Source organism: Haliotis rubra, unplaced genomic scaffold, assembly GCF_003918875.1.
Source record: "Haliotis rubra isolate DU_JTF1 unplaced genomic scaffold, ASM391887v1 Scf150, whole genome shotgun sequence".
NCBI classification, from domain to species: domain Eukaryota; kingdom Metazoa; phylum Mollusca; class Gastropoda; order Lepetellida; family Haliotidae; genus Haliotis; species Haliotis rubra.
The window spans coordinates 1,272,018-1,286,629 of record NW_025765448.1 but is presented as its reverse complement, the minus strand read 5'-3'; the positions used below and the strand labels follow the sequence as shown (position 1 = coordinate 1,286,629).

At 40.1% G+C, this 14,612-nt stretch overlaps 1 protein-coding gene across 1 annotated transcript in view; it reads right to left on the bottom strand.

Annotated features, from left to right (window-relative positions):
• Positions 1 to 14,612, bottom strand: part of LOC124270265 (choline transporter-like protein 2) — a 48,929-nt gene that overhangs the window by 8,635 nt on the left and 25,682 nt on the right. Inside the window, exons 6-20 of the mRNA XM_046705301.1 lie at positions 14,385 to 14,472; positions 13,972 to 14,073; positions 13,378 to 13,438; positions 12,313 to 12,448; positions 11,991 to 12,074; positions 10,926 to 11,038; positions 9,652 to 9,768; positions 4,921 to 5,020; positions 4,310 to 4,402; positions 3,967 to 4,096; positions 3,656 to 3,720; positions 2,595 to 2,771; positions 1,574 to 1,702; positions 830 to 899; positions 151 to 224 (exon numbers count right to left, since the gene is read on the bottom strand). Coding sequence (XP_046561257.1) covers positions 151 to 224; positions 830 to 899; positions 1,574 to 1,702; positions 2,595 to 2,771; positions 3,656 to 3,720; positions 3,967 to 4,096; positions 4,310 to 4,402; positions 4,921 to 5,020; positions 9,652 to 9,768; positions 10,926 to 11,038; positions 11,991 to 12,074; positions 12,313 to 12,448; positions 13,378 to 13,438; positions 13,972 to 14,073; positions 14,385 to 14,472 — 1,539 coding nt within the window. The remainder of the gene's footprint in view (positions 1 to 150; positions 225 to 829; positions 900 to 1,573; positions 1,703 to 2,594; positions 2,772 to 3,655; positions 3,721 to 3,966; positions 4,097 to 4,309; positions 4,403 to 4,920; positions 5,021 to 9,651; positions 9,769 to 10,925; positions 11,039 to 11,990; positions 12,075 to 12,312; positions 12,449 to 13,377; positions 13,439 to 13,971; positions 14,074 to 14,384; positions 14,473 to 14,612) is intronic.

The following is a 14,612-nucleotide window of genomic DNA, read 5'->3' as shown; positions in this document are numbered from 1 at the left end:
CAAGCAGAATTTAACCACGATCACTATGCTGTACAATGTTACACTGATAGAAACATTACCATAGAGGAACATTTTATAACATACATTCTTACAAGAACAATACACGTTTATACAGGGAAAACAACCAGAAGTAATGACGATTGTACTCACCGAACTATGTTCTCTAGAATCAGCATAAACGCCTTTCTAGCTGCCGAGCAAAAGTTTTTGCCATAAACTGCAGTCTGAAAGTATTTCAATATTTATGTTATACCGTCATTGTAAGGGAAAATAATGAAAATATTACTTTCCTATATGACTATAAATGTGACGAGTGAGTGAGTCTAGTTAATGTTTAAGAGTGAGTGAGTGAGTGAGTTTGAATTTACGCCGCTTTAGCAATATTCCAGCAATATTACGGCAGGGGACACCGAAATGGGCTTCACACATTTTACCCATGTGGGGGAATCGAACACGGGCCTTCGGCGTGACGAGCGAACGCTTTACCCCTAATGTTTAAGAAAATACAGCGTTACTATGGATATCTATTGGAAAACAAAATGGTTTTGTGCAACCTAAATCACAGCAAGGGAGCTCGCTCCATTGAGTCGTCTCATAAGACCCAAATAGGTTGCTGGGGAGTAATCCTAACTAGCTTTTCTAAGCTAATTTTGAAATCTTGGTTTGGACAGTATTTTGGAAGTTGTTAGCCAGCTGGGTATTTTGCAGGCAAAACAATGTGTAATGTGTATATCATGTACATTTACCTCTGGATCTGAGTATGAGACATTTTGGCATAACTGTGTTTGATAGCAAATATACATAACTGTCAGGATAAACAACCACTTACCAGAATGTAAGCATTTTTGTTCAGCAATTTCAAGAATTTCTCCAAACACCAGAAACAGCATTTTAGGCATCTACGACGAAAACATAGATGAATGAATTAAAATCCTAAAAAATATAATACATTCTTTCCGAAAAGAGGAAAGTGAGGTAGTCAAAATGTAAGGTCACATATACATTATTTCAGCAATTCAACATTGCTGACAATTTGTAGATCGAAAATACAGTATCATTGCATTTTCGCTGTTTATACTGTTATTCAGATGCAGAAAGACAGTTCCAACGTCAAATCCCGGCCATTCAGCCTAGTGCCTCGCCCACGTCAGTAGGACCCCACTGGTATACGTACGTACGATCTCGGAGCAACGACGATCGTAAATCTATGTTAAAGGATGAGAGCTACGGTCATCTGAGAAGAACACTAGGGTCGCCTGATGTCACCTAGCTTCCTGAATGATACCCTTGCAGTATCTAGGCTGCATACAACATGTTGGTTATATTATTCCTCAAAAGTGACGGTGGGTGTGAGTAGGACTTTACATGTATTGAAACAAACGTGGAAAAGAAGGAGAATAAATTTTAAAAAAATAAACAATTCTTTGTTCCACTCTATATACCAACAAACACGTTGAGAGGTGACACACTGAAACCTGCTGTTTAAAACAAGCAGATCTACAGCCACGCATTATATCGCAAACGTGTAATTCTGAAGCCTAAATACTTCATCACTCCAGCTACTTCAACTCACTTGATGAAGAACTTCCCCACTGGGTTTTCAGTCCCTTTCAGCTTGTGGTCAATGTATTCCAACGCCAGACGGATCATCTGGACTATGGCGATGATCAGCGAACCAAACGCCAAGGTTCCAAGATGGTATCTGTAATACAACGTTCACTCTTTGTATATATCAATACTTTGTACAGTACTGTACTGTATCACTTGTTGACATCGTCTTCTTTTGTCTAGGGTGTTTCGTATACACAGCATAATGATGACGACCCTGAAGGTTGGTCTGGTTGGTTTGTTGTTTAACGCCGCACTCAGCAATTTTCCAGCTATATGGCGGCGGTCTGTGAATAATTGATTCTGGTCCAGAACATCCAGTGATCAACAGCACAAGCATCGATCTACGCAGTTTGGATACGATGACATGTGTGTTCCAAGTCAGCGAGCCTGACCACCCGATGCCGTTAGTCGCCTCTTGCGACAAGCAGGGGTTGCTGAAGACCAGTTCTAACACGGATTTTCACGCATAGTCCTGAAGGCATTCGCTACTACCAATAATTATTGTGCGTACTGAGAACGATATATACGACATGACGCTAACAAAAGCAATCCAGTCACATGAAACTCACGGGGAAAAAACATTCTGCTAAAAGAGTCACCAAAAAACTGTCAACGTATACGTTTGTATTGTTTAAAAGTTTTTGAGCATCCAGAATATCCAGTGAACGAATTTTCTTTGGAAATACTGAGGATATATCATTTAGAATTCACGGGAATATGTAATTATTGTTTTCACAATATAAATAAATAAATAAACACGAGAGAATAACCCGTCGATTGTCCACCCAGATTCATTTGGCGTAAAGGCAAAATAACGGTAAAAATTACAGGAATGGATCATGGATCCCAAGATGTTTCTGATAAGCCCAAGTAACGCAACTCTGCATGCCATATTGCGGCGCCAGAATCAACACGAAGCAAACTTAAGTGAATGTGTTGGAGTCTTGTGACACTGGAGAGCTAGGAGAATGGACGGTCAGTACCTGAGTGTCCGCCATATTGCCCCGAGAAGGGGGAAGGTGGGGACGTCCTTTTTCTTGTCCCAAGCCCAGTAGTAGGAGGCGAAGGCTCCAGCCAAGGTCATCTGACCGAAGGCCACTACAAAGTTGACCATCCAGAAGAACATGAACACGTTGTAGATCTGGAGGTAGATGGTGTACCTGAAAGGACGGGAAGTTCTATTTAGAACTTAACATATAAACAAACTGTCGAGCGCAATATACACCCATGTTTGATAGTAGCTAAAAATTAAAACGAAGAAAAAGAATAACTTCTTCAAGTGGCAGTTAGAAGCTGGTATGACAAAGAGGATCAATTTTGTTATGGACAGAAAATTTCTTTAAATTATCTTTTTAAAATCATTGATTGGCGATGTATTTGACACGGTTTGTGGTTGAGTTTTCGGTGACTGTCTTCAAAGTGTACTTTCTTTTTCTTGACAATAATCGTCTTTACGTATATGATCCAACGAAAGCTTTGGTTAGTTTAACGTTCATTTCAATTATTTATACTGCTAATTGTGGAATATGCCAACATTTCTTTTTGTGCCATGCTAAATTGTAGTAATCATATCTGTGGAAAAGGAATCTAAAATACATTAAACCCAACGATAGTGTCTCCGAAATAAGGGAGTGTGAGTACAGAATAATGCTCCTTGCATACAGTGAATCGCGGTTTCTAGCACTTAGTACCACATTGGAAAGGTGGGGTGTCAGGCTTCGTCACTAAACAATGTCAATCTTGCATTTTTTTATGTTTTACTGTTTTCTACAATTGAAGCCCGCTTGGAGTGGTACATCGATCCGGATTATTAGAAAGGTCATTAAGGACTGAGTCATTGAGTAACTACTCGGATATGTTGCTTTACTTTTCATGAATTTGATGAATTGAAGACTTCGAATATTGTTGCCATTTCATGCCAGAATTCATACTATTTCATATTTCTCCGTAATCAGCTGTAAATTATTCATGAGCTGAATAATGTTATTCTGTCAGAAGTAGTGCATTCTATCAACCTAGCCATTGTGTCAGAAAATTAACTCACTCTCCGCCATGGTATCTCACTTGTGTACAGAAATCTCCGAGTGAGGTGTTGGTAGTTGGCAAAATCTGAAACAATAATGTTATGTTGATAAGAAACCTATACTGAAGTCATTGTTCATTGTGAGGCATCAATATTAGGTGACAAAGCGGTATCTGGATTGACAAGAATTAGAAATACTTCTGTGCCATTTTAAAAAAAGAATTACTGTAGCACAGTCTTATTCATTCATGACAGAATATTTGAAGATGTTGTAATTGCTTGTCATTGGAACACAATATCAAAGTGATATATAATGAAGAGAAAGCGCGTACCTCTTGATTACAAGCCAAATCGATAAGATTGTCCCCCTGTGCTGCAACAGCCGTAGGGTCGATGGTCCCGTTAGGAAACGTTACGTTAATGGCTGACGTGTTCTGATTACGTCCAACGCTGGCTAGGAAGCTGGATGAACGTTAAGGTATTTTTGAATGTTGGTTACTTCTTTACCTTTCGAGACAATTTTTAATTCTTCAGAAACTTTTTTAAAGATTTCAGTAGAGTTTGACACCGTTGTCTCCTTGCATCCTCTGACACGCATCAACGTAACGGGATACTGTTCAAAGCGACGTTAAATCTAACTCATTCATTCACTCCCTGAACGTTACGATAGGATACACAGCTATAGTTGCCCAGCCTGTGATGACAGCCAGTTGTAGGACAAACGGGACGATTGGCCACATCAGTGTGAAGATCATGTTCCCCACAGCTCTGAAAATTTACAATTTGGAAAAATGAGCATTGTTAATATAGTGGGAAGACAATATTTTCGCCTATAGCTGGAAAATTGCTGAATGCAGCGTAAAGCAACAAACAACACTAAGGCAAGATTACGTGGGTTTTAGTAGCCGGGCGAGCCATAAACACCAGCCAATAAAAGTTCAGGAAGGTTTCATGAAAAATAAAGTAATAGAAAATATTTTGAAAAGCCACCGAATTCAGGCGTTAATACTATCATGTTCCAGTCTTGATTTATCACACTCTTGAAACGAATACTAATGAACTCTTCGAATCAGGTATCTATCGTCTCTTCTGAGAATTATGCTCCCTTAAAGCCAACTGGCCTTATTAAAGTGTTATCCTTCGCCAGCTGAACAGAAAAATATTGGCTTTTAGGTTTACAGAGATGTGTAATAGTTAGTATAATTCTGTTATCTGATGAATCTTCGTCTCTAACAAAGAAAGTCCCTTCAACAGATATGCTGGAGATATATGAGTTCTGTACCTACCTGCTGCCTTCCTCAATGAGGGCGATTGCAATCCTGATTCTCGGGATGAGGAAGAGGAAGATGAGGAAGACGATGAGGAAGATAATTCCGGCCGTGATGCCTGTGAAAGATATGATGATATGATATAGTATTTTTTATTTGATACTGCATGGTTGCCGAGAAAGGCCATCGCTTCCTCGCCTCAAAATATCCGGTGCGAGAAAGCGATAACATGAAAGCGATATTATGGCGCGAGTAAGCGATATACATGTACCAAGACGAGTAAGCGATATACATGTACCAAGACGAGTAAGCGATATACATGTACCAAGACGAGTAAGCGATATACATGTACCAAGACGAGTAAGCGATATACATGTACCAAGACGTGTAAGCGAGTAAGCGATATACATGTACCAAGACGAGTAAGCGATATACATGTACCAAGACGAGAAGGCCATATACATGTACCAAGACGAGAAGGCCATATACATGTACCAAGACGAGTAAGCGATATACATGTACCAAGACGAGTAAGCGATATACATGTACCAAGACGAGTAAGCGATATACATGTACCAAGACGAGTAGGCGATATACATGTACCAAGACGAGTAAGCGATATACATGTACCAAGACGAGAAGGCCATATACATGTACCAAGACGAGTAAGCCATATACATGTACCAAGACGAGTAAGCGATATACATGTACCAAGACGAGTAAGCGATATACATGTACCAAGACGAGTAAGCGATATACATGTACCAAGACGAGTAAGCGATATACATGTACCAAGACGAGAAGGCCATATACATGTACCAAGACGAGAAGGCCATATACATGTACCAAGACGAGAAAGGTCATATACATGTACCAAGACGAGAAGGCCATATACATGTACCAAGACGAGTAAGCGATATACATGTACCAAGACGAGTAAGCGATATACATGTACCAAGACGAGAAGGCCATATACATGTACCAAGACGAGTAAGCGATATACATGTACCAAGACGAGTGGCGATATACATGTACCAAGACGAGTAAGCCGATATACATGTACCAAGACGAGTAAGCGATATACATGTACCAAGACCAAGTAAGCGAGATATATATATGTACCAAGACGAGTAAGCCGATATACATGTACCAAGACGAGTAAGCCGATATACATGTACCAAGACGAGTAAGCCGATATACATGTACCAAGACGAGTGTTTATATACATACCAAGACGAGTAAGCGATATACATGTACCAAGACGAAGTAAGCTTAGTAAGCCGATATACATGTACCAAGACGAGTAAGTTTATATACATGTACCAAGACGAAGTAAGTTTATATACATGTACCAAGACGAGAAGGCCATATACATGTACCAAGACGAGTAAGCCGATATACATGTACCAAGACGAGTAAGCCGATATACATGTACCAAGACGCAGTAGCCGCTTATATACATGTACCAAGAGCGTTTATATACATGTACCAAGACGAGTTTATATACATGTACCAAGACGACATGAAGGCGATATACATGTACCAAGACGAGAGTGATTTATATACATGTACCAAGACGAAAAGCCGATATACATGTACCAAGACGAGTAAGTTTATATACATGTACCAAGACGAGTAAGTTTATATACATGTACCAAGACGAAAGTAAGCGATATACATGTACCAAGACGAAAAGCGATATACATGTACCAAGACGAGAAGGATATATACATGTACCAAGACGAAGTGTTTATATACATGTACCAAGACGAAGTAAGCCGATATACATGTACCAAGACATTTATATACATGTACCAAGACGAAGTAAGCGACATACATGTACCAAGACGAGTAAAGTTTATATACATGTACCAAGACGAGTAAGGTTTATATACATGTACCAAGACGAGTAAGCGATATACATGTACCAAGATTGAAGTGCGATATACATGTACCAAGACTAGTAAGGCGATATACATGTACCAAGACGAGAAAAGTGTTTATATACATGTACCAAGATCTAGTAAGTTTATATACATGTACCAAGACGAGTAAGTTTATATACATGTACCAAGACGAAAGTAGTGCCCGATATACATATACCAAGACGAGTAAGCGATATACATGTACCAAGACGAGTAAGCCGATATACATGTACCAAGACGAGTGTTTATATACATGTACCAAGACGAAAGGCCGATATACATGTACCAAGACGAAAGTAAGCGATATACATGTACCAAGACGAAAGGCGATATACATGTACCAAGACGAGTAAGTTTATATACATGTACCAAGACAGGTAAGCCGATATACATGTACCAAGACGAGAAGGCCATATACATGTACCAAGACCAGTGTTTATATACATGTACCAAGACGAAAAGTTTATATACATGTACCAAGACGAGTGTTTATATACATGTACCAAGACGAGTAAGCGATATACATGTACCAAGACGAGAAGGCCATATACATGTACCAAGACGCAAGCAAGCCGTTTATATACATGTACCAAGACGAGTGTTTATATATACATGTACCAAGACGAGAAGGCCATATACATGTACCAAGACGAAGTAAGTTTATATACATGTACCAAGACGAAAAGTTTATATACATGTACCAAGACGAGTAAGCCGATATACATGTACCAAGACGAGTAAGCGATATACATGTACCAAGACGAGTAAGCGTTTATATACATGTACCAAGACGAGAAGGCCATATACATGTACCAAGACGAGTGTTTATATACATGTACCAAGACGAAAGTAGTTTATATACATGTACCAAGACTTAAGTTTATATACATGTACCAAGACGAGTAAGCGATATACATGTACCAAGACGAGTAGTATATACATGTACCAAGACGAGTGTTTATATACATGTACCAAGACGAAAGTAAGTTTATATACATGTACCAAGACGAGTAAGCCATATACATGTACCAAGACGAGTAAGCGATATACATGTACCAAGACGAGTGTTTATATACATGTACCAAGACGAGTAAAGCGATATACATGTACCAAGACGAGTGTTTATATACATGTACCAAGACGAGTAAGCGATATACATGTACCAAGACGAGTAAGTTTATATACATGTACCAAGACGAGTGTTTATATACATGTACCAAGACGAGTAGGCGATATACATGTACCAAGACGAGAAGGCCATATACATGTACCAAGACGAGTAAGCGATATACATGTACCAAGACGAGTAAGCGATATACATGTACCAAGACGAGTAAGCGATATACATGTACCAAGACGAGTGGCGATATACATGTACCAAGACGAGTAAGGCCATATACATGTACCAAGACGAGTAAGCGATATACATGTACCAAGACGAGTAAGCGATATACATGTACCAAGACGAGTAAGCGATATACATGTACCAAGACGAGTAAGCGATATACATGTACCAAGACGAGAAGGCCATATACATGTACCAAGACGAGTAAGCGATATACATGTACCAAGACGAGTAAGCGATATACATGTACCAAGACGAGAAGGCCATATACATGTACCAAGACGAGTAAGCGATATACATGTACCAAGACGAGTAAGCGATATACATGTACCAAGACGAGTAAGCGATATACATGTACCAAGACGAGTAAGCGATATACATGTACCAAGACGAGTAAGCGATATACATGTACCAAGACGAGTAAGCGATATACATGTACCAAGACGAGTAATCTATACATCATGAGAGCAATGATCGTTTTCGGCCATCATAATAATGTGGAACTATGTGTTTTAACGTTACAAACACTGGGACCGTTATGTTGTCAGTAATATGTCGTTTGTCGGTAGCAAATTGCCACATGCTATATACATTTATAAACTATATACATCTCTTAACCTTGGAATAGTCTCATTGAATGTGAAAACACCCAGGTCCAAGTCTCGCACTTCGGTTAGCCTACACTAAACCCTTGATCCATTCCTGTGATTCTTGCGATCTCAAACTACTCGCCCTAGTTTTTACTGAAATTGGGTCTGCGATATACCAATCGGATCATGTGAAATATGCGACCCGAATCAAATAAAACATCACCCATTTTTGTATTTTTATGTATACCGAAATATTGTGTCTTCGAAGTCATGCATCTGACGTCGGTCTCAATTAATGATATCGGTTGAAACATTGATACATGAACACCGCGTGTCTGAGTCACTGACGCCGATGAAGCAGAGAACTAGTCTAAGAGGAAATAGTTAAAAGAGGGACCTTGGTCCCCCAAATCGGTTCGGTTCGTGGGGTATAACAGCCTCACGAATAAACATTTCTACTTAAAAATATTTTTAGAGTTAAACAAGGCTGAAACAGTGCTGAATCGAAAACGAGAATTGCAATATACAGTAGCATAAGTCAACGACCGTAGAGATATATTTCAAATTAGAAGTCGTAAGTAAACTGACGCTCAGTGTCTGAAATGTTTTTGTGTTGAGACAAACAAGTGACTTTATTAATATTGAAAAGGAGTCCAAGTGGTTTGGGAGATTCAGAACAGAGGAAAGTCTCTTTGGGGCATTGGTGTTACAGATTAGGCTGGCGGCATTCGTCACCACTCGCCCCTTTCCGTAACCTCCAAGAAGATTATTCGGCTTGTCCCGGAATAACTCGAGTTGGTCACGAATGCACGAGTTGGTCCCGAATGGGTCGAGGGGTAAGACAGATTATGGTCGTGTGATAAATACAATGATATGGAGAGACTCTTACCCAATCCAAGATAGAACTTGTCTTTCTCAAAATCCAACTGCATGATAGCTATATTGAGAGTGAATTTTTCTGTACTGCCCCTGGTCTCGAAATACATGTAGATGCCGAACACAGCACCTGCAAAACATAGAATACAGTGAGGAATGTAATATCTGTGTTTCAATAATATGCGTAAAAATATTGTACCTTAGTCCTGTGTGACCTCACGACCAGTTTGCTGATACAACGTGTGTTTATGTTTATGCTGCACGCGGCATTATTCCACCAATAAAATTTAATAATCCCTCCTAAAATAACTGTCCCCAAGAAGATCCGGGCTAGCATTCTTTGTCAGCAAACGCATGCTTTTTACTGATATTGATATTCTGTTTATCGCGGATTTTATCTTAATTACGAAATATACTTTCAAGGCGGTCTTACATATAAGACCTTAAACTAAATACTTTAAATTAATTTAATTTGTAAAGCGATTTGTTAGTTTGTTGTTTACTCAAACTTAGTACAGAGCACAGTTTCTTGTTCAGTGTGAAGTTAAATCGCGTGCATTTCGTTTGATTATGTAATTGTAGCCTTGAAAGTCCGCAATAAACAGAGTATCAATATTGTCTTGCAAAATACATGTTCATCTCCAATCGTAGCCATGGTCTATTACACGTTGTTTTATCTCCAGTGATCGTTTTACAATGAAGATGTATATAATTGGCCACAATCATATTAAAAGTCTGCGTATACAGAGTGCATTGTACGATTCCTGTGTATCATCTGAATATTTCAACGAATCACTATCAAAGGTGAGCGTATCCTGCTCCACCGATGCCATCCGTCACAACCACATGGAAAGTCAAGTCTGGAATATGTAGGAGTGAGTGAGTGAGTTTAGTTTTACGCCGCACTCAGCAATATTCCAGCTATACGGCGGCGGTCTGTAAATAATCGAGTCTGGACCAGACAATCCAGTGATCAACAGCATGAGCATCGATCTGCACAACTGGGCACTGATGACATGTGTCAACCAAGCCAGCGAGTCTGACCACCCGATCCCGTTAGTCGCCTCTTACGACAAGCATGGGTTACTGAAGATTTATTCTAACCCGGACCTTCACGGGTCGGAATATGTAGGAAGACTGCAAACCAATGAAGCACACATTTTCTCGTTCATTGTGAATTAATATTGTTTGCATTTCTTTTGATTATGGACAAGGGTTTGTCGCAAATATTATTTTTATCAGCATCATCATCATCATCATCATCATCAACAAGAACACATACAGTACCTCCGGCAAAAAGAAGGACAAAGGCGACAACAGTGACCCACACCATGACCCCCGCAATCCATCGCATCAATACGATCCATATCAGGGAGATGAAGCACGCTATACAGAGGGCACTGTGGAGACAAGCAAGGTGGGTGTCCCGTTTTAGAATTGTTTGTATATAAACAATAATACATTTCTACAGAATTATTATGACATTAGAACGATTATGCGTGTACAGTTACTGAGTGAGTGAACGGTTATTTCTCATTCGGCAATTTTACAAAGAGACGTGTTAGTTTGTTCAGTGGTCGATATCATGCGACCCAGTCATTACTGTCGGGAGACAAACAAACTGATCCGGGGCATAAAGTGATCGTACCGTTGTCGTGATTCAATGTTTTAACGTAATGAACTTACAATAGTCTTAAGGACCGTTTCTCAAAGCGATCTTAGCTTTAAGACGGCCGTACGTCTGGGTGAAAATTTAGGCCTTTTGGTATTCGTAATGCTTTCACTTTGTGAAACGGGCTCAGGTTACATATTCCAAATAGTTTCAGGCACAAAATAAATATTGGCAAGCATGGTTCTAAAATGTGGGTTTGTCACCTTCCATTATGGAATCAATTTGTAAATTTGTAAAACAGTAGCTGCAGGGCCGGATACAGCTTTTGAGAAAAGGGTGTGGTGGGTGTGTGGTTGGGGTGGTGTGCACACTGTTGAGAAAAGAGGGAGGGGTGTGCTCACTTCATTTTCACCCGAGTTTCAATTTTTCAGGACAAAGGGTGGGGTGCGCACCCCTCCACCCCCCTCTGAATCCGCCTATGAGCAGTATGGATGGGGGGGGGGGGGGGCTTCCACAAAACTCTTTGTCACCACATCCAACAATATTTTATAAAGAGATAACTTTATCACTTGTGGGAGACGGCAGAACTGAATCGGGTAGGAAGTTTGGATTGTGAATGTTCCGGACATCGTTCATAATATCAACCACTGGTTCGCTTATCTACAGGCCGCTGAGACATAGTTGGAGACTTGCAATAAAGATATAGTGTGATAAGGATTATAACAAGTATAGGTTCTCACATGAGGATCATCCACCACGTTGTCTGAACGTCAGTTATAGCCTTCTCTCCGTACTGCTTGGCTTGAAAGAACAGGTCAAATACCCTGGAAAGGAGGATTGAACAACCATTTAACACGTATGGCCTACATGGAGCGACGATCAATTCTAACTCGGTAACTAGAGGAACATTAATTACATGTCGTATACCATTGTTCCAGATGGGTCTCAACCAAAAAACAAACTGGAATCTATAGTTCACGAACTTACGAGTCTAATCCCACATATAACATTTGTTACTTTTGTCTACGTTATAAAAGCACTGAGTATTTGTTCAATCCTTACTGTTTCGCTTTTTCAAGAGTCGTTCCATTAATTACGCCGTCCATACCAGTCAGGGTGACGTTTCTTCCTTTACCGTCTTCTATGAGGGTTTCACCAAGCTCCAGCAACTTTGTGATAGGCAAGCACCGTAGTACAACTGAAACAACACAGCACAAACAGCAAGGTTTACTCATCATCATCATCATAATTAGATATTTATATAGCTCACATGACCACGCAAGTAGTACATGTCAAGGCGCTCGTTTTCCCCCCTCGATCATTGGATGGCAATCTCAACGGCAATCTCAATCTCCCTTAGGAGTATACAACTCTTGCAGCCACTAGGCGCACCAAGTTATGTTGGCTTTCTCATCCTAACGAGGTACCCATTCACAGCTGGATGGATTGGGACATATAGTCACAGTAGTTTGTCCAAGTTTACTGCACGTTGCTGTACCCGCAACTAAGTGTTGGAAACGTATTCATGTGGTCATCATCTGGTCATTTACCAACAGATTCGTGGGTTATTTTAAGTGCACAGGGTCGTGTACTGCACACTAGGGGTTGTGACAACACTGAAAGAGTCTGCACACAAAGCTGACTCTAAGGTTTTTTACACGGTCACCGGTGGGCTCGATCCCGGCACCTCAAGCTCGCTGGATCACTAGCCTGGCGCCTTAGACAGCTGGCCCACCATGCCCCCAAACTTGACATGAGCATACTTACTTTACTCTACCATGCTCCTGACATGGAAGTACCCGTGAAGATCCGGGTTAGAATTGATCTTCAACAACCCATGCTTGTCGTAAGAGGCGACTAACGGGATCGGGTGGTCAGGCTTGACTTGGCTGACACATGTCATCGTATCCCAGTAGCGTCGATCGATGCTTATGCTGTTGGTCACTGTGTTGTCCAGACCCGATTATTTAAAGATCGCCGAGATATAGCTGGAATAATGCTGAGTGAGTTCGGTGTAAAACTAAAACTAAACTCACTCACTCAAACTCTGACATTATCCTGGGTTAAATATATATACTTGTAAATGCAAGAATGAAAATTGTATATTTTCTACAGATAAGTTCTTACCCGCTTTACTTTTTAGGTAATATGGAGCACAGTCTTGGTCGATGATAAGCTTTTGTATATCCTGGAATGGAAAACATTATGTATATTTTTATAGGTTCCTTTTACATGCATACATTGTAATATTTACATAAATGCCAATGAGGGGACTTTACTCAACGTGAAAACATAAATAAATGCGAACTATCTGTTCGTCAAATCAAATTTACGATGAAATGATTTGCTAAAATGTTGAATCAGAACAGGCATGGCAACACAGCTAGAACAGGATCTATTTCAATTCAAGATAGCAGTGGGGTAGCCTAGTGGTTAGAGGAAGAAACCGAAGAAAGAATTTCTTTTTAACATAACATTATAAGTTACTTGTAAAATTCTTGAAACACATGTACACCCTCAAGTGTAGAATTATCTCTAGTCTATCTGTTGATCATATACATTTTCTGTTTCTAGATTAATTGTGTCAGCACACTGTCTGTACTGGTGGGTTTCTTCACCATCACCTCGGCTTTCATCCCAAATAAACTTGACACTGACATAACTAGAATAGTGTTCAAACAGGCATTGATTGCATCTTAAAGGCATTTTCAATCGCCTTACCTTTGATCTGTCAACGCCATCTTTACATATCATATCATTTTTGTCTCCTAATACTGACTGAAAAAATACGTAGTTGGTGTCTGGACACTTCGATACACAGACCTGTAAACAAATAAGGATAAACCATACAACCAGACGCAGGATCTGCCATATCTACACACAGCACAGCTCCTGATAACGAACTTAATTACACTTGAGTTATGAATATGAGTAACCATGAAAGGTAATAGATCGCATATTCTATGTGTACACAAGGACCGTTTTTTAAATAATCAGAACTCAGGAATCTACTTAGAGTTTCGCACAGTATTCATAAGATTACACTTTCTATCAATTCCCTTGTGGGCTTTGAGCAGAGAAAGATTGGTAGGGTTTTCGAAAGAGTTCGTAATTGTTCCATTGAGTTTACTCACTTGTGGCGTCGGGCATCCATTGACGACCACCCCCGGGCCAACTCGCGCACATTGCACCAGGTCGAAGAAGAAAAGGTATGGCTTCCCCCTGTTGGTAAGAGGAATATTATCAGGGTGGTATGTGCATCTTTAGACATATGTATGCCAAGAATTTGGGATGGCTGAGTGGGTTAGATGGCTGACTTTGTCTGCTGGCTTTGAGGTGCCTGACTGACAGTGTGGGTTCGA